This window comes from Bactrocera oleae, chromosome 2 (assembly GCF_042242935.1).
Source record: "Bactrocera oleae isolate idBacOlea1 chromosome 2, idBacOlea1, whole genome shotgun sequence".
NCBI lineage: Eukaryota > Metazoa > Arthropoda > Insecta > Diptera > Tephritidae > Bactrocera > Bactrocera oleae.
Genome location: NC_091536.1, coordinates 59,322,802 through 59,347,198, shown reverse-complemented (window position 1 = coordinate 59,347,198; position 24,397 = coordinate 59,322,802). Strand labels below are relative to the sequence as shown.

Genomic DNA, 24,397 nt, shown 5'->3' with positions numbered 1-24,397 from the left:
AGTTAGCGATATGGCTATCGGTCTACATATGTACTTCTTTGAATAGTTATCGAATTCCAATATATTGATACGCATAAATGTTATTTACAAAGTTAGAAACTGCACACTGCATTTTTATTTTCTACAGCAAATTCTGTTCCCACATTCGCAGTCTCAGCTGTTATTGTTTTGTTTGACGTTTATACTAAGGTCTTTGTTTATACGCCCTTTACTTCTTCCGTCGTTTTGCATTCAATCTGTTTTGTTTACAATCAATTCTCTATAAGTCGTTTGGTCGCTTGTCAACAACTGAGCGCATGGTTACATATTCCACAACAACAAATTTGGATGAAAGTAACGTTGCCACTATTCTATTTCAATTTAACACAATTTGTGTCTTTACGTATAAGGTGGCAATGGAAAACAGAAGGGACAAAAAATCAATATTGTGCGAAAATTAGTGAAAATGACAACAATTTTTAGAGGTTTTCATGGAAATTGTGCTTTATTGGTAATTTTATTAATAATTTTTCTTCAGAATGCATGTAAGTAATGTATGTAAAAACTAAATGGCAAATTAGTAACGAAATAATTCCACAGCAACACTACATAGAACTTTGCGACATTATGAAGTACTTCGCAGTGAAGACTGTAGACACAAAATTATTAAGCGCGGAATTAAACAGAGCTCACACCCGTATAACGTGATCAAGGAGGTAGAGTTTAAGACTTTGGGTAAAAATTTTCGACTTATATTACACCCGCACCGTGAGGTATTACATAGCAAATTTAAAGCATACAATGTAGACGGCGACGGTAACAAGACAGTGGTGCATTTAGGTACACACACTTTTATAAGCATATACTTTTGTAATCTGGTTTTATTATTTTACTACAGATCATGATAGCTTTTTTACGGGACGAGTATTTGGTGAATTAGAATCATCCGTAAGAGCGCAAATAGATGATGGCTTAATGACAATGTCCATACATCTGCCGGACGAAACATATCACATTGAGCCATCGTGGAGACACTTGCCACGTTCGGCAGAGAAGACGATGGTAGCTTATAAAGTTTCTGATGTGAAGTTAAATTGGAATAAGCATGGGAATGGTCCTCCTGGCGGACAAATGCCATGTGGATATGTTAAAGAAGGTTTAGGTAGATGATAAAATATTATATCGTATTTTGAAAACTATATAAATCTCATACACAGATTTGGAAACCAATGATGGGACAGATGAAGATATGGATGGCGATTATAAGCAAACACATATGTTAAATAGCGATGATATTTCGAAATCTCGTAAAAAGCGACAGGCTGATCAGTATGAATACACACCTACAAAAACTCGTTGCCCACTTTTGCTTGTGGCCGATTATCGTTTTTTTCAAGAGATGGGAGGAGGAAATACAAAAACCACAATAAATTACTTGGTACAGCTAATGAAAACCTAAAGCTTTAATAAAATAACAAATATTAATTTTATCTGTAGATAAGTCTGATAGATCGGGTGCACAAAATATACAACGATACTGTATGGCAGGATCGAACGGTAAGTAAACAAATATTTAAACTTAGTTGTTCACTATTAGATTATATTTTTTAAGGATCAGGAAGGCTTTAAGGGTATGGGGTTTGTGATAAAGAAAATAGTTGTGCATTCTGAACCGACGCGGCTGCGAGGCGGAGAAGCCCATTACAATATGATTCGTGAAAAGTGGGATGTGCGCAATCTACTAGAGGTAAATATGGCTAAATCTATTAATATGTAGGTTTTGGCTAATTTAAGGCCTTATTGAGGTTACCGTTGTACATTTATGCTCTCTCTCTGCTTTTTCTTCTCATCTCCTTATATTACGATATTTGTATTTGGTGTAGGTGTTTTCAAGAGAATATAGCCATAAAGATTTTTGTTTAGCACATCTTTTTACTGATCTAAAATTCGAAGGTGGTATTCTGGGCTTGGCTTATGTGGGTTCTCCTCGGCGTAATTCCGTTGGTGGAATTTGTACACCAGGTTACTAAAATGAAAATAAGCGAGTTGTAAAATATCAGTTGAAAACATTATTTTTTTTCCCCTTTATTTAAATATATAAGCCGATCCAACTTACTTGTTTATTCAAATTATAGACATTGTTATTTGCTACCCCATTATATTTTGTTTACATATAATTATGAACATGTTTACTTCTGTTAGTGTTTCTTTTTCTCGTTCGTTTTAAAAACTATATTTTTTTATACTAGTATGTTGTTACTTTAAAACGATTTTTATATGTTACTTAATAGAATATTTCAAAAATGGCTACACCCTGTACTTAAACTCGGGATTAAGTAGCTCTCGAAATCACTATGGACAGCGAGTTATAACACGTGAAGCCGATTTAGTGACAGCACATGAGTTTGGCCATAATTGGGGGTCTGAGCACGATCCAGATATACCAGAATGCTCACCAAGTGCCTCACAAGGTGGAAGTTTTCTCATGTATACATATTCTGTCAGCGGATATGATGTTAATAATAAGGTAATCGTTTTTATTAACTCAATTGAACATATACACATGTACGTATATATAGAAATTCTCGCCGTGCTCTCTGCGTTCGATACGCAAAGTTTTGCAAGCAAAATCGGGGCGTTGTTTCTCGGAACCCGAAGAATCATTCTGCGGTAACTTGCGAGTTGAAGGCGATGAACAGTGTGACGCCGGTTTGCTTGGTACCGAAGACAATGACGCTTGCTGTGATAAGAACTGCAAATTGCGTCGGAACCAGGGTGCAATGTGTAGCGATAAAAATTCGCCTTGCTGCCAAAACTGCCAATTCATGCCGGCTGGAATGAACTGTCGGGACGCCCAGTATGCCACCTGTGAGCAGGAGGCACGCTGTTCGGGCACTCATGCCGAATGTCCGAAATCTCCGCCAATGGCCGACGGAACAATATGTCAAGAGCGAGGCCAATGCAGAAACGGTAAATGCATACCATATTGTGAGACTCAGGGTTTGCAGAGCTGTATGTGCGACATTATACAAGATGCTTGCAAACGGTAATTTTATAAATTGAGAAATTTGTATATTTACTTATTCCTAATATTGTGTCATATACTCGCAGTTGCTGCCGCATGAGCATAAACGAAACCTGCTTTCCAGTGGAGCCTGCCGATATGTTACCCGATGGCACTCCTTGCATACAAGGATTCTGCAACAAGGTAAATTGCCAATACATTTATATGCTTTTGAACAAAACAGATCTATTACATATAAATCTGGGTGTTTACTTTTAGGGTGTGTGTGAAAAAACGATTCAAGATGTTGTAGAACGCTTTTGGGATATTATCGAAGAGATAAATATCAATCGCGTTTTACGTTTTTTAAAAGACAATATTGTCAGTAAGTATAATGCTGAATTTAAAAAGACTTTTGTATTTTATGCCCTCTCAATTACACTTTCAGTGGCTGTCGTAGTTATCACTTCAATATTTTGGATTCCCGTCAGCTGTGTAATTTCATACTTTGACCGTAAAAAACTGCGCCACGAAATGAAACAGTTGGAATGGAGTAGTAAACTGGATTTAATTCATCCTAGCGATCGCCGGCGAGTTATACACATCAGGTGCGTGTGCGCGCGCGCGGGTGCACCCCGGTCAGCATGCAAAAGCAATTAACACATGTATATAAATTCTTACCTTTCCCCCTTTAAGACACTAACATTCAATATGTAAAATTGTTTTATTATCGATTACAGAGTGCCGCGTCAAAAAATATCTGTGTCGCGAATGTAACATGTCGGGAAATAAGTGAAGCGGATAAACGGGTGCATACCAATTACTTAATTTATATACAGGGGATCAGATGAAACGCACACAGCTTTTTCAAATATGTACATGCCAAAATCATATGTATATTTATGCAGCCGTGACTTAAAGTATTTCGACTCTGGATAGCGTTTAACCATTTATTGCATCCTATTTATACTATAATATACCATCATGTCTAGCCTTTGGTCAATCAGTTGTTAAAAATTTATTTCATTTCTGTAATGCTCTCGAAATAGTAATAAAAAAAACGGTAGCAAAATTGCCTTAACTTTTACAATCCTGCCGCGAAATCATGTAGTGAAAACTTCGGAGTATAAACACTTTTAGTCAAGGATGCTTTTTGTAAATACACATGTAATTGTACATACTCATATGCTGTATGTATACACACACAATCAAATTTTGTAAATCATGTTCAACAATAATGAAAATGTATTTCTTTTACACTCAATGTTTTTTTATAATTTATACACCATTACTTTCGTGGCTTAATGTTTTAATTATCTTAGTTAGGAGTTGGTAACAAACCATGAAAAACTTTGTCTCCAACACATGAAAATAGTTAATAGTGATTATTAAATGAAAACAACGTAGATGGTTTTCATTTGGAAAAGTCTCTTATTATTAAAGTTAATATATTACTATAAGAGAAAATAAATGGAAGTTGTACAGTAAAATTGAAATTACTTTTTCTAATATAAAAGTTACTGTAGTATTAAAAATTTGTTTCCTTATTGTATTAGAAATTAATTTTAACTGTTTTCACCATTTCATAGTACATTAATACATTTTCCTTTTAATTAATTTAAAGGTAGCAAACTGTTGACATACGGTCAATATTCTTATCTTAAACGTACAAAAATATGTTTCTATTACAATCCTTTTACGTAATAAACTTAACTTGGGTATAACCATTAATTTCGTCCAGCTTAATGTAAATTACATTCATTTTCTTTTATGACCATTTTTTCCATTAGTTTGTGGTGGCGGTGACGCTTCTCCATCGTATTCATCATCATCATCATCATCAATTTCTTCATTTTCAGACCAAGGGGCTTCACCATACTCCTCGACAGAGTTTTGACCGTACAAATTCTGACCATATAAATTTTGACCATACATATGAACGGGCCCTGTCCCTTGAATTAGCTTAAATGTCACTGAAGTATTCAGGAATTCTACATTGGGACGTAAAACGCGTGTTTCTCCAGCTTTAAGCACCGCAATTGGTATTTTTAAGGTCTCTTTTTGATTAATTCTTGTTTCAACCTAAAAATTATTTTATTTTTGTAATTATGTACGAACTCGTATGTTAGGAGAATGTATTCTCATTGATTAAATGAGAATAAAAAATAGCAATGTACTAAGAAAAACAATCTTGCACAGTAAAAATAAATAGCTTTGTGATTATTATACTTCACTTGTGTGAAACAAAAACAAACGACATGTTTAACTCATTTACTCTTTGCTGACACTTCCATTCGTTAAAACGGAACGGCCACTCACCTGTACTACATTGAATTCACCGTCTTTAGCTTCAGCACCAAGACAAATCTGCTTGATTACCAATTTTTGGTCTTCGGCGGTAGTAGTTGGCTCTTCCATTTCATATTGCGCCAAAGGTTCCTTTTCGCTAAGCGTCACTCCTGAAACAATAAGTATATACAATTCTTTTTTAAATAAATTCTAAATTAAGAAAACGACATGCCTATGTAATATTTTTTATTTATATTCAGAAACATAATTTAAATGATTACCGTAGAATTCTTCTCGCTCCATTTTTAGTATAGATCAAAAAGTTTTCAATGTCAGATTTTTTACTTTTTACTAAATTTTATTCAAAAACTACACGTGCCAACCACCAGAACCAACACACACGAAGATGTATTCAAAGAAAGCGGTAAATATAAATGAATATCAAACCTTTTCATGTGCAAGAATGAATGTGAACTCTGACAACCAAGAACGAAAATTGTCATGAAGCAAGCTACGAATAAAAATGCCTTCAAAAAAAACTAATAAATCGTAGTGCTGCCAATGGAAATTTGTAAATTTAAATAGCTTTTGAAAAGCAATTCTTATGTATTTTTCCCTATCCTTATAAGGGATCACTCAATATCGGGTAATCAAACCTCTTTTTATCAAAATAAACAGTTCTTCGTTCATTTAAAAAAAACGATTGTTTTAAGTGTATTATTCTAAAGGTAAAATTAAAATCACCCTTTATTTAAGGCGACTTGAAGATACATTAATAAAAATGAATGGGATTATTTTTCACTTAGACGGTTTTTAGACACAGATTTTTTTGTAACCCAAACCGGTTTATTGTGGGCGAGGGGACGACGAGGAAGGGACCGTCCCACTCGTGATCGGGTGGCACGCTTTGTTGTTCGTAACAGCTCGCTGCTATCCTTTTCAGCTTTCCTTTCCCCTTTCAAATTCTTTGAACGGTTCAAATGAATTCGTCCACAAATTTGAATTCTGTTATCTATTTGTTGTATGTGATATTCAAATATGTATGCACAGAATAATAGAAATATTTTGAAAAATTGTAAATAAGGAAAATTAAGATATAGATTATGGAGTAAAGAAATTATGAATTTTTATACAGCGTAAAGAAATTATGAGTTTTTAATACTTAAAGATTAGGAAATTCCTGTTATAAATTTGGCCTTGAATATATTAGTAGCGGATATTCAATACATTCTGGTGGATTAGGAATTTCCCGTCATAAGTATTTCTTTGCTATTAAGCGGGTAGGTATTATGCAAATTGTTCTACCATATTCATGGTAATTCATTGTAAGCAAAATATGTGACCATCATCTCAACATGCAAATGAAATATGCAACACGCTCTAAGTGTTGCACAGTCGAACCGCACAAATATTTACGAAAATTTTGTGAATAGGAATGCAGAAAAACTAGACTCGAGTTGCTGGACTCTTTTTGCCCGTGTGAATGCACAGAGCGACACCAAAAGAGATTTTGTCGAAAACGAGGGTCAAAAGAGTTTTTGTGTAAAAGCCGTTTTAGGATATTATCTTATTTTTGTACAAACTAATTTTCCATTGCTATTTTTTTAAATTTGTTTGCATGTTTCAAGGTAAGTTTTTTCAATGTGTTGATAGAAGCAATTTTCCTCTTTATTACAAATGACAGCTTCCCTTAGTAAGCTGAATTCAAATTAGAATTATAATCATTAAATAATAAACATTTGGTATATTAAGAGAGAATTCCGCGACATTCATATACTAACTTAGTTTTCGTGAGTTCATGTGGCAACGCTCTGATGCGGTTGGTTTTTTGACGTTTGTTTTTAGGAATTGTTTTGCGAATATCCGAATTAAGGCATTTACAAGTTGACGGCATCTTTTTGCAATTTTCCTTTCCCGTCTTGCCGGCTTGAATTGGACCACACATTTTCTTTTTGCTCGCTCGTTCGTGTGCTCATTCGCTCGTTTGTTCGATTTACACAATTGCTGTTCGGGTTTTCTGTGCAAATTCTCAGCGTGTATTTCTTAACTACAAAATCAAAACTTATCTAAACAATCACAATGTCGGAGGAATCATTCTATGGTAAATATAAATTATTACATTCGGCTAAATAGCTTGCAGGGTCTATTTTAAAATTTTTTGCACCGGCAACTCAGTTTCACAAGCTTTAAAATGGCGCCGTCTGCTCTTGGTTACCGGTTGTGATTAGATTCTCCAAGACTAGTTTGTCATACAAATCTATCTATTTGAATAATTTATAGAATTTGGGTTAAATTGTGATTTTTACCTTTAGGTGTCACACTCACTGGCCAGGATAGTTCAGTGCCATGGGATGTACTTTCCAATGATGAGGATTTTCCCCGCGGACAAAGACTCATCATCAAACAGATTTTGTTGGGCGCTGAAGCGAAAGAAGACGAGTTTAACGTTGTGGAGGTAAGCGAAATGTGTATAACCTGTAAATGGCTTAATCAAAAAGTTGTTATATAGTAGCTACAAATTTTAAAGATGCACGTGTGTATGTATACCAGCATTATTATGGTAAATATCTCGCGCTAATAATTTTATTTGATACGGTGATTATAAAACCGTTGGAAATGTGATCTGATGTACATTTATAATACATATGTTATAATTGAGGGGTTTTGTGAGTCAAACTCAATGTGTTTACAATATATCAAATATTATCTCTGAAATTCATATGAATATATTAGGGTTTAAAGGGACGACTAGTTGTATTAAAATTAATTCAATACCATAAACTATAGCTGTTGTTGTTGTTGACAGTCCTTAGCCGGATAAAAAAGCCGGGTTCAATCCGGTTACGTAGATCCGACGATCGTGGGAATAATCTCTCTACGTTGTCAATCAGCTCTCGCGATCTCTACACACCGTTGTTTTTGCAAAAGATTCAGGTCTTTTGCTAAAAATTTAGCATTGAAACGCTTCATACCCGAAACATTAACTAAAATGTGTTGAATAGATACATAAGAGATGTTGAGATTCTGTGCTATTTCTCTGATGCCAACCCGACGGATTATAAGCATGGTTTTTGTTTTTTCAACTTTTTTTTAAAGTAGACTCCCCAAAACATTTCTGACACTTTTTTAACGATTTCGTAACCGTGAAATCATTGGGAACACAAAAATTCAAGCAAACTCGTTAATTCCTTTTTCCATGGTAAAAATCGTATATAGATTTTTTATTTAACAATTTATTAAGTTCACAATTTATTAAGTTCAAAATTTATAAATAAACAAAGTCCAGTAATTATATGAAGCAACAGCAGGGAATAGCCTTAATCATATGTATTATAAATCGAAACAAGTCGTAAGGGATAAGTTCGGGTGTAATCGAACTCTTACAACTTGCAATGATCAAAGACGGGGAAATACCTTCAGGTGTCCACAAAACTTGACAAAAAAAATGATGCAAAAGAATTCAAGATTCATTGTCCGACGAAATCGTGAGCGGATTATTAATACATTTGTATCTAATTAATGTGTGTATAATATAGATTATAGACTCACTTCGTTTTAAAACTATATTTTACTTCTCAGTCCTTTTTCTTCTCCTCCAATAATATTAAAATCATTCTTAAATTAGATATACCTATGTACATATGCGACATAATATTATATATTGAATTGATGTGCAAATTGATTATATTAGGGATATGAGTTTTGAACCAACGTTTTAGAAAAGCTCCTCCAGTTAATTTAATTTAAATCTCACATTTTTAGGGACGTAAACGTTTTAAAGTAAGGTGAAAACTCGGAAATCACTATGTATAGGGTATAATGGGGTTCAGGGTTCTAACTTTTAACTCAGGTATACACGAGAACATATTTTCAAGCAATTTTATATATACATATGGTAACTCAAACATTGACCGACATATTCGTCATAAAGAAAATCATTACACATAAGCATGTATGTAGTATATCGAAGTCGAGGTAATTAGTAGACCAATTTCATATATAATTTTGCTAAGTTGTCTTACATATTGACCGATATACAGTTACTGACAATAAAATCGAATAAAAATTTGATTCACCACCACATATTTGCGAAAAAAAAGTATTATTACAGTTCTTACGAAGAAACAATTATTTTAATAATAGTTAACAAAATTTAGTTTAAACATTTCAAAGCAAAAATAAATTAATAAAGATTTAAGTATTATCAGCACCCAACTTTTAAGGGAAATGCATGTAAGTTAGAATTTTGTTGTAAAACATTAATTTGCGAGTACTGAAGTTGGTATTGAATACCACGCAACTTGGACTTTTCCCTATAGTTCCTCCTAACTTCCTGGTTTAATGGACCCAGCTAACTGGGGCGGCTACTACCCATTCCTACGGACGTCATCGTTGGCGAGCGCTGATTCCGCAAGACGATTGCTGCTGCTACCGCTCGCTTCATACGGGCTGAAAGAATCGTGGAACTCCTCCCTAATTTCCCAGCCGAAGCAGCTGTATTAGCAAACGAGCGCGACACCTTACGCCATGTCGATCCCTGTGATCCATGAATAAGGGATCTCAATTTGGAGATTCGGCAAATGGTAAATCAACATAAGCGGACAAAATGGATAGAGCACCTGAAGTCCTGCAATCTCTCCTCCGGTGTAAGTAAGCTTTGGACTACTGTCAAGGCCTTGTCTAATTCGAAGGGACATGACGACCGGGTTGAAATTCAATTCGATTGCCATGCCGCCTCGGACCCGAAGAAGTGCGCGAGCTATTTTAGCCGGCAGCTTACACTGCGCCCTTCAACCGATAAGGCCAAAAGATGTGCGGCTGCGCAAAATGCTAAAAGACTGCGCACCACTTACTTTCACCGATGGGGAGGTTCAGAATGTCATCAAAAAGGCCAAATCGTCTAAATCCATTGGCCCTGATGGAATAAGCATGCTGATGCTAAAAATCTAGGCTCGACGGGAGTAAGCTACCTCACCAAGGTCCTCAACTTCTCGGATGTCCACTCTTCAAATATCCGATGTGTGGAAAGTCGGAAGAGTGGTTGCACTACTGAAACCTGGAGAACCCGCCATCAAAGGGGAGTCCTATCGCCCGATAACTCTCCTTTGAGTCTAGCAGACCATCAGCATGGCTTCCGAAAAGTGCACAGCATCACCACAGCACTTAGCGTCATAAACGCCCAGATAATCCATGGCCTAAACCAAAAGCCAACCTGCGAGAGGACGATCGTCGTAGCGTTGGATCTGTCAAAAGCTTTTGACACAGTCAATCACACAACGCTACTTGAGGACCTAGAACAATCCACGCTCCCTCCAGGGACTATGAACTACCTGAGCGGTAGGCATTCATCCGTACTGTTTCGAGGTCAAAATTCCACAGCGACCATGTTCACAAATTGGACGAAGGAATACAGACTGGACCTGAACATTTCAGTCGATGGCACAAAAATTCCGACAGTTAATAACCCTAAAATTTTAGGCGTAACATTGGACAGTCTGTGCTCCTTCACTCCTCACACGACCGCGATAACTGCTAAAGTACAGAGCCGCAACAAAATCCTCAAGTCGCTTACCGACAGCTCATGGGGGAAAAGACAAAGAAACGTTGCTGGCAACATACAATGCAATCGACCGGCCGGTCTTCACCTACTTTGCATCTACAACGCAGACAAAGAAACTTCAGACATGCCTGAACGGAGCCATCAACACCTTCACATCACACACACCCATCGCAGACGAAGAGCTCGAGTGGCCACGACAGTAAATCGCGTACTTGGAGTCAAACCACCACCCATCGCAGACGAAGAGCTCGAGTTGCCACGAGAATCTAGACCCTTCCGTAATTTCGTTCTGGATACTGTAGCAGGTTAAACTCCTACCTATCGACCCCGACATACCAAATATATAATATGTCAAGAAGCAATGAGTCTCCGCATGACACCAACCCCCTTTTTGCATAATTGATATTTTTTTAGTATCCGTATATCACAGAAATACTTTTTCCTCTTACATTTCTAAAAATATCCCAAAAACGAAAGTATAAAAAAGCTTTACCGTTCTAAACATATCTCGATTAGTCTTAGGTGATACAAACAACACATGTTATCCAGAGATTTATCATTTTATTTGATTAAATATCATTAACGAAATTAAACGTAAACAAAAACATCTTATGTTGGTATCGTAATTGCCTCGCAATCTGTTTCTAATGTTGTGGTACTTTGATGCATATTCATCGATATGACTTCCTGTAATGTTTTACTGAATTTAAACATTTTGCGCGCGTCAGGATGTAAGCGACAAACGACTCCAGCGGATGGTATTTGCCAATTCCAACATAAAAGTTCACAGTTTAAGGCAAGCAAATCTTGTTTTAAGCTGAGAATATTCTGTAAAAAGAGAAATTCTACTGAATTTACAATCCGTTATTCGGCTTTAATTTTGTTTACCAGTGCTACAGTATAGTCAATTGTGTGAATTTCCTCTCCTCTTATTACAACTTTTCCAATTTTTTCACTATGCGCTGAAATGTATCTGACTACTTTAGATTTTAGATACTCCGCAGAGGAATAGTTTAAATTTTCTTGAATATCCACCATAGCTATCACAATATCTTTTAGAAGCTGGAAATTAAATAACGTATAGACTTTTGTACCGTTGTTTAACCAATGTCACAACAAACTTTTTCTTCTGTGATAATAATTGTAGGTCTCGCACTTTTGTATAAGATAAATAATGTATTCACGACTATCCCACAAACCATGCCATATTCGAGTGTCCAGAAAAGACAGCAAAGTACTGTTACTAAGAAGGGAATCATATCAGTTTCTAAAAAAACATAAATACATATATATACGTTTTCTTTTCGGGATTGCCAAATATGCTAAATGGAATTACTATACTTTTCGAACGCCAAATTTCAGCAATTTTATCATACTCCACCATGAAAATCATAGCAGCTATAATGATAGCAGATAAGGTGGATTTTGGTATGAAATAAAATGTATTGGTGAGAAAAGCCAAAGTCACTAGCACTAATATGCCGGTTATAGCGCCACCAAGGACTGTTTTAACGCCGCTAGAATTATTTATTGCTGTACGCGTAAATGACCCCGAAATAGGAATGGATGAGAAAAAGCTGCTGAAAATATTGGCTAAGCCTAGAGCAATCATTTCTTGTGAAGCGTCGATAATTTTTCCCATCGCTGTTATAGAAGAATGAAATTATTAATAAAAACCAAGTAAAAAGTTAAAAGTAAATATAATATAATAAGATGTATGTACGTACAAAAAGATTTCCCCACAGCTATAGTTTCGAGCACAGCAATAACGGGTATAGAGATTAGTGAAGCACCCAAATCCTCCACCATGTCTTCTAAACCAATATATGTGCCATTGATTTTAGTATGAAATGGTGGTATTTTAAAGGGTGGGAGGCCAGGTACAATTTTTCCGCTTACCCGAAAAGGTAACCAGTCATCGCTACTTAGGAAATAACAGAGTATAATGCCAACAACAACCGCCAACGCATTGCGGGACAATGATATGTATTTAGTTAGACTTTTATAAGAACAGGGAATATCTTTTATTTTCTGAAATCGCAAGAAAACATCAATTTAAGCACAATAATAATTTTGTTTGTTGCCTTTACTTACGCGCATAATTAACAGCATAATTAACGTTATTATACCCAGTAAAGCATCGTTGCGTTGGGTGTTGTTTATATGATTAAAAAAATATATCCACGAATCTATAAACTCATTGCTCGCACCTAAATTGAAAAAAGTTGTTTTGTATTAAATATTTTGGTCTTAGTTCAGTAGCACTTCCATCAGTAGTAGAACTTACTTGATATTCCAAACAAGTTATTAATTTGTCCACTAGCAATTGTTATTGCCGCGGCCATAGTAAAGCCCGTAGTCACGGGCATCGATATAAATTGCACTAGAACTCCAAGATTTAAAATACCCATTAGAAATGTGACGACACCGGTGAAAAAACATGCCAATATAGCGTAATCAGCATTGTGGGTGTGCGCCTGGACCATGATAGACATAATGGCAGTGGGACCTAAAATTTAAAAGATGCCACGAGCGTGTAGTTTTTTTCTCATGTACATGAATTGTACGTAACTCACACTTACCGATTGTCACATCCTTGCAAGTGCCAAAAAATATATAAACAAAACATCCCATAAAAGCTGAATATAACCCATATTGTGGTGTTAAGCCAGCTATTGTGCCATAAACGATCGCCTGTGGTATAGCGGTTAGGCCCACCGTTACGCCCGCAACGAAATCGGGTATAAGAAAATTCAATTCATATTTCGGTAACCAGGTAATGATGGGGATAAATTTTTTTACGCTGGCGGTTGTGCAACAATTCTTTGCAGATTTGACAATTCCTTCATATATATTTGGTAATTTCTCGTGGTAGATTTCTTCATCTGTATACACATTGAATAATATATATAAATCATCAATATTCGACAAAGCAACATGCATTTTAGTAATCACATATTTTTATTAATATTCTATTGTGTTCATACAATGTTTTACTATCTTCTTGCGTTCTTTTAATGCAGATGCAAATTACTTGCCATGTGAATATGACATTTTAGTTCCATGCTCCATAAAAGTAGCATTTATCTTATTTATATATATGTATATGCATGACAATAATTTCACCATAGTAATAAAAGATTTTAGAACAATTTGGCCTTTCTACAGAACTCGACTTTTACACTCAATGTACTGAATTCTTTCCTCAATTAACTAGTTTGTAATTCACTCAGTTAAAAAATAATATTTTGTCCGTCGATAGAGAAAATCAAACTATGGAGTTTATTTACTGCTTATAAAAAATTTACCTAAAAAAGTGTTCCAGTTTTTGGCAGGCGAATGCTTGAAACTTCTTCAAAATGAATTTTCTTAAGCGTCGTAAATCTCGTAGAACATTTTCGTATCCGATACTTGTCATTTAGATTGAACTAAGATTTATTTCTTTTTTTTCGTAGCGATTTACCTTAAATTTGACGTAATAGAAGCAAAACTTCTATCCAAGCTTTTTGTTTTCTCATTAAATTTGGAAAAATAAAATTATTTTTCTTTATTATTTGACTTGTTTAAGAACACTTATAGGGTTAAAATAAATTAATGTTTAACTTTGTGGTTACATATTATATAAGTATTTTAAAAATGGCACTAATTTGTGAACAAATTTGATGTTTTAAAACTTATCAGCAAATAATAAATTTCCTTAAATCGATTAAAATTATTTTTTGCGAATTCTAGAACATATTTAAATTTTTGCACGTAAGAAAAACTTGGTTGTTTGACGCTTTTTTTTTATTCATATTTATTTTTTCCTTCATTTTCTAACGTGTGAGTTTGTCTGTATGTATCAAGTTTCTATGTAACTTTCAATTAACATCACTTAATGTATTTTGTTTGTCAATGTCAATACACAATAAGCTGTGTTCACCGAAATTTTGCCTATTCAGGTCGATCATGGAATTTAACATGTTTTTGCATCTTAAATATTACTTCCTGCACACCATATTCACACATTTTGTATTCGCACCTTTTAGCTCGGTCATTTTAAGTTATATTTAAGGTTTTTATTTTATTTTATTTTTATTAGTTGTTTTAATTAACAGCGTTTCGAGTTTTAAAATTTTTTGTTCAAACTTCATATATCGGTTATTGCTGCTCCGATTGTTGCAGTTTTGGCCAACGTCTGATTCGAAATGAAATGTTACCGTGTTTAGATGGGCGTTTTTACTTAGCCCACCTTTAGTTCGATTTGAACATAATATTCGGCATAGTATGTGACGTTTCGTACATGTACACTTCTTTTTATTTTTAGTTCGGCCAACAAGGGCCACCCGCCTGTCTCTAGGCTAGCTTAGCGCACACTTTCATCGTGTCTTTGGCAGGCAGTATCTCCGATTCGTTGTTATGTATAAGTACTTATTACATTTATTTTAGTGAATGTGTGTAAATTACAGGAATTATTTCAGATATAGATATGTAGCTATATTTTATGTTTGAATGACGCTTTCAGTGCTGACTCTCCGTTATCATCAATATGTTAGATTGATTGACAGGTGACTGACTTAGTACTTTCTCTTATTGAATTGCGACAAACAATGAGTAAACTATTTAATTGTGATAAACGTATACGTATTGTATGTGTACATATTGGTATAAGTCTAAGTCTGATTAGCTGGAAATTTATTTCGTCTTACAACAAAACATATTTTACCTAATGATTTTTTAACACCTTTTCAATTTTTTAATGGTAATATCTTTTGCAAAGATTATATAATATCTTAAAATCTTAATTAATATCTTTTACTGTTTTTTCAAAGTGGAAAAGTTGGAGTGAGGCATACTTATGTTAAGGGATTTATTTCATCAAGTCCGTTATCGTTAAATTTTGACATTCTGGAAAATTTTTTGTTGGTATATTTATATGTAATTGCCATCAAATTTGAATACTGTATGTTATTCAATGTACATTCATAGCTTAACATTCTTAAAATCGGTTATGCTTATTTCAAAAGTAGCTAGATAGTCATATAACTCAACTATTATTAAACATTTACAATTAAGATAATAGCCATATAGGCAGGTAGGTAAATCCCAAAACAAAAAAAAAAAACGTTAACTTTACCCTTTACAGGTGCATTTTTTAACTTCCCGCTAAGAAAATGGAAAATTTTCTAAAAATCGGGAAGATATTGGTTTCACCCCATTTTGCAAAAATCGAGTTCTCAACAGATCTCGACGTTCTGAGGGTCGAGGAAGCTTCCCCGAACATTTCTACGATGATGTCCGTATGTCTGTATGTATGTGTGGATGTATGTGTGTGTGTGTGGATGTATGTGACCCTCTTATAACTATTAAACTGCTCAACCGATTTGAATAAACTAAACGGCATTCCAAAGGGTTTCATTGCACTTGAATTTCGTGTAAGTTTGGACCCAATCGGACCAGTAGATTTCGAGAAATCTCAAAAATAAAAATTTTGAAAAATCGTTTTTTTCGAATTTTTTCCGATCTTGACCGATCGACACCAAAAACTAATCAGTTCTTAACCTTGAAGAAACACATCGTTTGCCGCAAACCGGGTCGAAATCGGTTGATTTACTTGCTAGATATCGAAAACGAAAAATTTCGAAGAGCTCAAAAGCAGTGAAAAAAGCGAAATTTGAACGTTAGCGTATGAAATTAGAAGGAAGTTGCAGGGATGGCCCTTGAGGCCAACCGTTTTCCACATTTTTTATAAAGTAAAAGGGTATAAAAAGATCTTTATCTTGATTTTGTTCGGTCAGTTTATATCGAGTTTATATGGCATATATATGCTATAGTCCGATATCAGCGGTTCCGTCAAATTATAGCTTCTTGGGGAGAAAAGAACGGTTACAAAATTTCAGAGTGGTATCTCAAAAATTTAGGGACTAGTGTCCGTATATACATACAAACGCTAATTATTTATTTATAAACTTTATAAGGCTTCCGACGTTTCCTTTTGGGTCTTACAAACATCAAACAAACGTTACAAAATCAAATTCCAATTTTAGCACACCTATTTGTTTTTTGACAAAGACCCCTTTTAAACAGACCAAATTCGCTATATTTCAAGCACATGCAAGATAATGTTTGACACTTCTTTGTTATATATCATGTGTCAATTTTGTGATGTTTACGATCTGCATAAGGCTCTAAATAAAAACGGCTTGCCTCATTTGAATCCCCTAGATTTAACAAATAAAATGATTGGCGACTGTAGAAGAAGAAAATAAGTTGACAACGAAAAAGTAACATAAGACGCTATCAGTGATTTATAGCACTGTCCATTTTTTTCCCCAAAACATTGACCAATAGACAAGGAAACAAATTTACTGATCTGAATGCAAAGTGTATACATACAAGTGCACGCCGCCGATAAGTTGTATAATATGGTGGTATTTATCAATTTCTCCATTCTTTTCATTTCAGGTGCACACAGTAAAAGACTCTCTAAAGATTCCTATCGCCGTGTTAAAGGCTGGCGAAACACGCGCTGTAAATCCCGATGTGGAATTTTACGAAACATCATTGACATTTAAATTGATCAAAGGCAATGGACCTGTTTACATAATGGGCCAGAATATTAAGGACGACGTTGTCGATATCGAGGACGAAGAAACTGACGAGGAAACTGGTGAGGAGGAAGAGGAGGAGACACAACCACAAAAGAAGAAGCAAAAAGTGGAAAATAATTCCGATGGCAAAAACGCTAAAAATAAGAAGAAATAAACAAGTTTTTTAGCAGTCACAAAACAAAAATCCCATACATTCTTCAAATTAATTATTGATTTTAAGCTAAACTGATGAAAACAAAACATCAATCATATAAGATTATTTCAGTTCCTCAGTTAGATTTCGTGATTTCCTGAGTTTTTATATAATTTTACTCAGCTTACCTCAGTAATTTCTTAATATTTATATACAACTAGTTCTTCAAAACACTTGAGAGCGATGGCAATTGGTTAGCCCGTAGTAACTTCAGCCATGACTATTGCCAGAAATTAAGAATTGATTTTCTATTAAATTTGTTTGCTCATTTATTACAGTTTTCAGCAAATAGTTTTAGACAGCGCTAATGCGTTTTAAATGTGTTGGAAACCAAGTAAAAATCGGTTTGTGCTGTGAATAAACGGCGTTTTGGCAGGGATGCTTTCTACAGGCACTGAGTAATGACCACTGAGAAATTATTCCATATTCACTTATTCAATAATATTATAATGCATACGTATCTTGATTGCAGCTATAGTAGAGACTAACATTCTGGAATATAAATATAAACTAAATAAAGTCATCATTCGTAGAATATGTATGTATATGTATTGCGTAAAGTGTGCTACTACAACTTGATAATACAACAAATTACAATTTTGTAGCTGTGCCAGAACGTCAGCTAAAAACTTTCTAACGTGTATTAGTATAAGCCAGTAAGCTCGAAAAAGAGCGCAAAGCTCAGGCACTTTTGAGGTCTATATACTAAAAATTAACACTCGATGGGTGGAGATAAATCTACATGCACTATTGTAATTTGTACATACCAACCTAAGTGATAGAGATTTGTGGAGAAATTATGATGCATACAAATTTGAATGCATATTAAAAAGAAAAAACAAAAAACAAAGGAAAACACTTAAGAAAACAAATAAAGTTTGTTTACAATTTTTAAAAATCTAACTGTTTGAGTTAAATTTTCATTTTCAGTTGAAATTATCTGTTATGAATTACGTTAAGAAAAAGATTTCCATATTTTTCACTATCACGCTCATTAATTTTGATAAGCGGTCATCCATATTTGTGCCTCACATCCAGCAACAATGTAATCATTTGCGGTTATTGAACCGAATGTTTAATCCTCTCATATGTTGTATATGGATGTGTCTCATTGTATATCATATATGGAAGGTCTATAATAATACTCTTGCAAGATGTTGGTACAGAGTATAATAGTTTTGTTCACCTAAAGGCTGTTTGTAGCACCTAAAAATAATCGAATTAGATATAGGGTTATAAATATAATATATAAATGATCACGATGATAAGACGAGTTAAAATCTGAGGGACTGTTTGTCTGTTTGTCTCTGAAAGCGATAAGTTGAGTAAATATTTTATTAAGATATCTTAGTACACGTGTTGCTTGGCAAAAGAGTGAGGACGAGTTCGTAGATAGGCGTAATCAGATCACTGTCACGCCCACAAAATGCCATTAATCGAAATCTTATAAAATGCTATAACTAACCACTAAATTAAGATATAAACCTGTAATTTGGTACAGGGGATTGTAGTAACAAGGTACATGTGGGTTAAAAATTTTGAAAAAATGAGCGGACTACAACAACGCTGTGCTATATGGAAAGCACAATTTTAAAATCTATATGAATCTTTCATTTTATAGTACACAAATCAAGCACCAATGAACATATTCAGAGGAAACTGCACAAATAGTACATCTAAAAACTGTCAAAATCAGACCATAACTGTTCAAGCCACCACATACCGAATATATTGACCCCAGTTCGTATGGCTGAATTTTTGCCGAAAACTGTGATTTTGTGATATATGAGATTCGGAGTAAGTTTTTTTTTTTATATAGTACTAGACGCTCGCTCGCCTACGTCCGCCCCCCGCCGAGCGCGAGCTAGCTCGCTCTTATGTTAGTTGATTCTCGACAGCAGCAGAAAACTTTTATATATAATAGAGAGATACCCTTGTGTCAAAAATGGGTTGAATGATTTCCGACTTTCCATCTAAACTTAACACGTTTAGGTTGGTCGCAATGTGTAATATTTTAATGAAATTAAGTGGACACATTTTCTTAAAAGTTATAATATTTATATTATCCCTAATATAATTAATTCCAATTCTGTGGTTGACGTTTTTCACATCAACCCAATATATAAATTTAGCCTCTTTGGTTGAGTAGAATATAGTAATAAAACAGGAGTCTATGACCTTCAAAATAAGTTAATATGATACCAAATTTGGTTGTAATCTATTCACGATTTCATCGAACAATGAAGTTGAAGCTTTTCGCTACATTTTTATACTCTCGCAACCTCTTGCTACAGAGTATAATAGTTTTGTTTACCTAACGGTTGTTTGTATCACCTAAAACTAATCAAGTTAGATATAGGGTTATGTATATATAAATGATCAGGATGAAGAGACGAGTTGAAATCCGGGTGACTGTCTGTCCGTCCGTGCAAGCTGTAACTTGAGTAAAAATTGAGATATCTTTGTGAAACTTGGTAGACATGTTTCTGGGTACCGTGAGACGGTTGGTATTGCAGATGGGCGTAATCGGACCACTGCCACGCCCACAAAACGCTATTAATCAAAAACAAATAAATTGCCATAACTAAGCTCTGCAATAAGATACAAGACTTATTTGGTACACAGGATCGCATTAGGGAGGGGCATCTGCAGTTAAAATTTTTTTTTAAAGTGGGCGTGATCCCGCCTCTAATATTATTTAATGTGCATATCTCCTAAACCGTTAATGCTATAATAACAAAATTCACTGGAAGCAAATTCACTTCTATTGACGGTGTGAAAATAGTTGAAATTGGGTGGCAACTCCGCCCACTCCCCACATAACGGTACTGTTAAAAACTACTAAAAGCACGATAAATCAAGCATTAAACACGCCAGAGACATTAAATTTTATCTCTTGGATTTCACTTTTAGGAGAAAACCCATATCTTGAGATCTGCTTAACCAATTTCAACAAAATTCGGTACATAACGTTATTTTCATATTTCTATGTTATAGTGCGAAAATGGGCGAAATCGGACTACAACCACGCCTATTTCCCATATAACACCATTTTCAATTCCATCTGATTCTTTCACTTTCCACTATGCATATCAAGCAACAATGACTATATCGGGGTAAAACTTTGCGTGAATAATACGTTTAAAGTATGCCACCTTGTGACCAAAAATTGTCTAAATCGAACCAAAACTGTTCAAGTCCCTAAGTACTAAATATGTGGACCCCAGTGCCTATAGTTGACCTTCTACCGAAAATATCAGCCAATCCACAAAGAAATCTCAAACGAGTATACCATTTGACTTTGCGAGAGTATAAAATGTCCGGTTACATCCGAACTTAGCCCTTCCTTACTTGTTTAATATATAGTTCGGATGTAACCGAACATTTCATACTCTTCCAACTTGCAAGTATCAAAGCCTGGGAAATGCCTTCGGGCGTTGGCAAAACTTTATATTAAACAAGAGAGGAATGTCTAAGTTCGGGTGTAACCATTAATTACTCGCTTACGGTAAAGTGATATATGGGATATTCGTTTATATTTTAATTGCATGAAGGAAGTATTGCATTCATTATTTACAATCACAGGCAAGAAGATACACTACAAGTATTAGTAAAAAGAGATTATTTCGAAATTTCATTAAGATTTCTTACATACTGACCGATAAATGCGGTATAAAATTAACCGGAACTCCGAAAATATTTATATTAAATATATGGGAGCTAAGGGAAGTATTCACCCCATTTTTAGCGCAAGGGCATGCTGTTATCACAAAAATATTATCCCCGAATTTCAATACTAGAACTCATAGATTTACCATATGTTCGGTAAAAAATCAGCCATATGCACTAAGGTGCACATTTGGTGTCTGGGTTCTTCAAAATTTATAGTCCGATTTCGACAATTTTTGGGCGTTAGATGGAATACCTTGAGGACTTTACTTGCGCAAAGTTTTACTCTAATAACTTTATTGATGTTGTGAAAGAATCAGATAGAATTAAAAATTTTGTTATATGAAGAGTAGGCGGGGTTGTAAACCGATGACGCCCAGTTACAGTGTATGATAGGAATAATTGGGTAACCTCAGATACCAAATATGGTTGAAAATGATCCCATAGTTCCTGAGATATAGGATTTCAACGTAAAGTGGGCGGTGTCATGCCCTTTGTCTAATTTTTACACCGGCTACCACAAAGTCTTCTCGGCAAGTTCGGTTCAGCTAACTTCAGTGGCTTGGAACATTTGTACATCAAACCATTTAGAGGGCGGGAACACCCCCATCTAAATAAATCTTTAGTCCACTACTGTGATTCATTGTACCAAATTACCGTTTTGTATTTTTATTTACTGCTTAGTTTTGACACCTTATAGGTTTTCGTTTAATGGCGTTTCGTGGGCCTGGCTGTGTTCCGTTTACGCCCATCTGCAATACCAACCTCAAGTTATTGCATGCACGAACAGACAGTCATCCGGATCTCAACTCGTTCGTCAACCTGATCATTTATATATATATAACTCCATATCTATCTAGATTAGTTTTAGATGATACAAACAACAGTTAGGTGAACAAAACTATTATACTCCGTGCAACATTTTGCGAGAGTATAAAAATGTTGCGCAAGAATTCAACGTTCATTATTAAATATTCATTCATTCATAAAATATAGTTCACTCACTAAGTTTTATTGCTAAATTTTTCTTTGTTAAAATTATATTAAAATCATCTTTAAATGAAATACATCGTATGTGATATAAGTATGCTCAACCGAAGAGCATAAATTTAATATATTGAGTTGATGTGGAAAACGTCTACCAAAGGGTCGGAATTCATTATATTCGGGATATGTGGTCTAGACCAACTAAATTCATATTCAGCCCGAAACCAATAAAATTATTTTATGATTTAAATAAAACTTGCTCACTTAATTTGATTAAATTTAAGTTTACTCAAAATGTGTGACGATTTGAAGTCAGGCGGAACTCACTATACGGTGTATATGGGGGCACAGAAAGGTCTGAACTTGTTGCATTAACCTTTTAATTCAAGAAATTTTATAAATAAATAATTCACACAGTGACTGACATATTCGGCATAATATAAGGAAACCTTATCGACATTATCTTCATTTTGTCTGTAGTCTTCGTCTAGCGAGTGGTTTTTGCAAATTTGTTATCAAGTTTAAAAATAAGTCTAATTAAAAAAATATTCTGCTTATCTGCATATGTGATGGAATACAAATATATTTACGTAGAGATTTGTGCATCTGTATACTTTTGTTTGTATGCTTATGTGAATGTATGTCTCCATTGTTTTGAAAGCAGAAAATATAATTTAATAGCTCCAAATTCACCAAACGATAAAAATCTGTCGCCTCGTATATTAGTAGCTATTGCATAACAGATAACATAAGAGTATTGATTTGAATTGAGCTGTTAAAACCAGCAAAGCTAAAGCAATCAAAACCAAAGTAAAACAGTGGCATTGAGGACAAATAAATGTTAGAAGGCACATATTTTTGTATCGATATATTGTACAAATGTAAAAATCTAGTCAAAATAGAAATATGTACATATTTACATACCTATATGCATACATATTGTACTTGTATCTAAGTAGTAAATGCTCACGTTTATATTTCCATGAAAATAATGGCCCATTCTGCTCATACACTAATTGAAAACATCAAACAAATTCTTACTTAATGTAATCGGGACTTAAGTTTTACCGCAGATTTGAAAAAGGCTACGTTAAACAAGAACAAAATGTTAAACGATATTAATCTCACGTGGACATAATTGCATGGATAGAAAAGCAGTACCTTTAGAACTATTTCGATAAAATGCAGATAACATAAGTAGCTCATATCACATACATACATATGAACATATATCTTATTTGAAGGAGTTTTAATATAACCTTAGCTGACGCGAACTAAAATATAGCAATAAAACTTCTTAGTTTATGGCCTTCAACTTAAGTCAAGAAGATTCCAAATTTGATTGTAATTTATGGTACTCACGATTTCATCGAATGTCTATTTCTTTCGCAAAATTTTTTAATATAAAGTTTTTCCAGCACCTCAAGGAATTACCCGGGCTTTACTTCTTGCAAGTTGCAAGAGTATAAAATGATCGGTTACACCCGAACTTAGCCCTTCCTTACTTGTTTTATAGTTAGGAACATTATGCCGCGTGGTCCCTTATAACTGTCGCACTTATTTGAAACTTCGTTAGGCTGAGTCAAGCAAGTTTTAACATTTTATGTCATGTTTATTGTCACATACATTTTGAATATACGCAACGTAATTTTAAGATTCATCAATTGGTATTCAGTTCTTGTGAGCAATGGAATCAAAAAGAGTGCTTGTGAAAAAGTTTAATTTTCAAGGAAAAACAACAAATGAAATTTTAAGATCCTCCAGAGCCTTGATGTTAACCGCGGCTTCGTTCAACGTACTGTGGCTCGATTTAAGAAAATTTCTAGTGTTAAATTATCAAAAAAACGTGGTCGCAGTTACACGGTCAGAACTCCAAGTCTGGTGAGGATTGTACACGAGCTAATAAGGAAAAATTGTGCGACTTCTGGAAGGAAACTGGCTAAGGACCTCAGTGTAAGCCGAAAAACCATCAGTAACAGTAATAATAAAAATTAAAAAAAGGCTTATAAGAAAAACTGAATTCATGGTCTAACGGAACGACAAAAGCAAATGAGAAGAGAAAGAAGTGATTTGCTCCTTTGACGTAAATTTAACGCAAAATATTATTTGAAAGAAGTGTTTGTTGG

The 24,397-nt window shown here is 34.6% G+C and overlaps 4 protein-coding genes across 8 annotated transcripts; 2 read left to right on the top strand and 2 right to left on the bottom strand.

Annotated features, from left to right (window-relative positions):
• Nucleotides 1-152: 152 nt before the first annotated feature.
• Nucleotides 153-4,479, top strand: Tace (ADAM 17-like protease Tace). Of its 3 annotated transcripts, none has more exons than XM_036378423.2 (13): nucleotides 153-524; nucleotides 580-819; nucleotides 878-1,141; nucleotides 1,197-1,417; nucleotides 1,477-1,536; nucleotides 1,598-1,726; nucleotides 1,863-2,001; nucleotides 2,271-2,506; nucleotides 2,559-3,025; nucleotides 3,091-3,187; nucleotides 3,263-3,368; nucleotides 3,432-3,648; nucleotides 3,724-4,479. In XM_036378423.2, the coding sequence occupies exons 1-12, from the start codon at nucleotides 446-448 to the stop codon at nucleotides 3,641-3,643; spliced, it is 2,250 nt and encodes a 749-aa protein (XP_036234316.2). In that variant the 5' UTR covers nucleotides 153-445; the 3' UTR covers nucleotides 3,644-3,648; nucleotides 3,724-4,479. The 3 variants fall into 3 exon arrangements, with proteins under 3 accessions (XP_036234316.2, XP_036234315.2, XP_014092416.2); XM_036378422.2 differs by having other exon boundaries at nucleotides 155-524; nucleotides 1,592-1,726; XM_014236941.3 differs by having other exon boundaries at nucleotides 158-524; nucleotides 1,592-1,726; nucleotides 3,432-3,591.
• On the bottom strand, nucleotides 4,276-5,744 carry Nph (Nucleophosmin). Its single transcript, XM_014236939.3, has 3 exons — nucleotides 5,554-5,744; nucleotides 5,303-5,442; nucleotides 4,276-5,065 (listed from the first exon to the last, which is right to left on the bottom strand). Exons 1-3 carry the CDS (start codon nucleotides 5,573-5,575, stop codon nucleotides 4,742-4,744), a joined length of 486 nt encoding a protein of 161 aa, XP_014092414.2. The 5' UTR covers nucleotides 5,576-5,744; the 3' UTR covers nucleotides 4,276-4,741.
• Nucleotides 5,745-7,173: 1,429 nt separating this feature from the next.
• Nlp (Nucleoplasmin) lies at nucleotides 7,174-18,518 on the top strand. Its single transcript, XM_014236948.3, has 3 exons — nucleotides 7,174-7,373; nucleotides 7,585-7,727; nucleotides 17,277-18,518. Exons 1-3 carry the CDS (start codon nucleotides 7,352-7,354, stop codon nucleotides 17,574-17,576), a joined length of 465 nt encoding a protein of 154 aa, XP_014092423.1. The 5' UTR covers nucleotides 7,174-7,351; the 3' UTR covers nucleotides 17,577-18,518.
• LOC106618985 (sodium-independent sulfate anion transporter) lies at nucleotides 11,374-15,839 on the bottom strand. Of its 3 annotated transcripts, none has more exons than XM_014236946.3 (9): nucleotides 14,854-15,516; nucleotides 13,415-13,717; nucleotides 13,120-13,341; nucleotides 12,927-13,042; nucleotides 12,560-12,863; nucleotides 12,174-12,476; nucleotides 11,954-12,099; nucleotides 11,721-11,894; nucleotides 11,374-11,660 (listed from the first exon to the last, which is right to left on the bottom strand). In XM_014236946.3, exons 1-9 carry the CDS (start codon nucleotides 14,867-14,869, stop codon nucleotides 11,442-11,444), a joined length of 1,803 nt encoding a protein of 600 aa, XP_014092421.2. In that variant the 5' UTR covers nucleotides 14,870-15,516; the 3' UTR covers nucleotides 11,374-11,441. The 3 variants fall into 3 exon arrangements, 2 of the variants coding, with proteins under 2 accessions (XP_014092421.2, XP_036234320.2); XM_036378427.2 differs by having other exon boundaries at nucleotides 14,141-15,512; XR_004979721.2 differs by having other exon boundaries at nucleotides 11,515-11,660; nucleotides 11,954-12,075; nucleotides 12,128-12,476; nucleotides 14,854-15,839.
• Nucleotides 18,519-24,397: the final 5,879 nt, after the last annotated feature.

Coding starts and splice junctions, on each gene's coding strand:
- Nph (XM_014236939.3), bottom strand. CDS start 5,575: ATGGAGCGAGAAGAATTCTACG. Junction 5,443..5,553: donor GGAGCGAGAAGAATTCTACG/GTAATCATTTAA, acceptor TTATTGTTTCAG/GAGTGACGCTTAGCGAAAAG. Junction 5,066..5,302: donor GTGAATTCAATGTAGTACAG/GTGAGTGGCCGT, acceptor AATAATTTTTAG/GTTGAAACAAGAATTAATCA.
- Tace (XM_036378422.2), top strand. CDS start 446: ATGACAACAATTTTTAGAGGTTTTCATGGAAATTGTGCTTTATTGGTA. Junction 1,418..1,476: donor AAACCACAATAAATTACTTG/GTACAGCTAATG, acceptor TTTTATCTGTAG/ATAAGTCTGATAGATCGGGT. Junction 2,507..2,558: donor GATATGATGTTAATAATAAG/GTAATCGTTTTT, acceptor ACGTATATATAG/AAATTCTCGCCGTGCTCTCT.
- Nlp (XM_014236948.3), top strand. CDS start 7,352: ATGTCGGAGGAATCATTCTATG. Junction 7,374..7,584: donor GTCGGAGGAATCATTCTATG/GTAAATATAAAT, acceptor TTTTACCTTTAG/GTGTCACACTCACTGGCCAG. Junction 7,728..17,276: donor ACGAGTTTAACGTTGTGGAG/GTAAGCGAAATG, acceptor TTTTCATTTCAG/GTGCACACAGTAAAAGACTC.
- LOC106618985 (XM_014236946.3), bottom strand. Junction 12,477..12,559: donor AGCTGTGGGGAAATCTTTTT/GTACGTACATAC, acceptor CTTCTATAACAG/CGATGGGAAAAATTATCGAC. Junction 12,100..12,173: donor TGAAATTTGGCGTTCGAAAA/GTATAGTAATTC, acceptor ATGTTTTTTTAG/AAACTGATATGATTCCCTTC.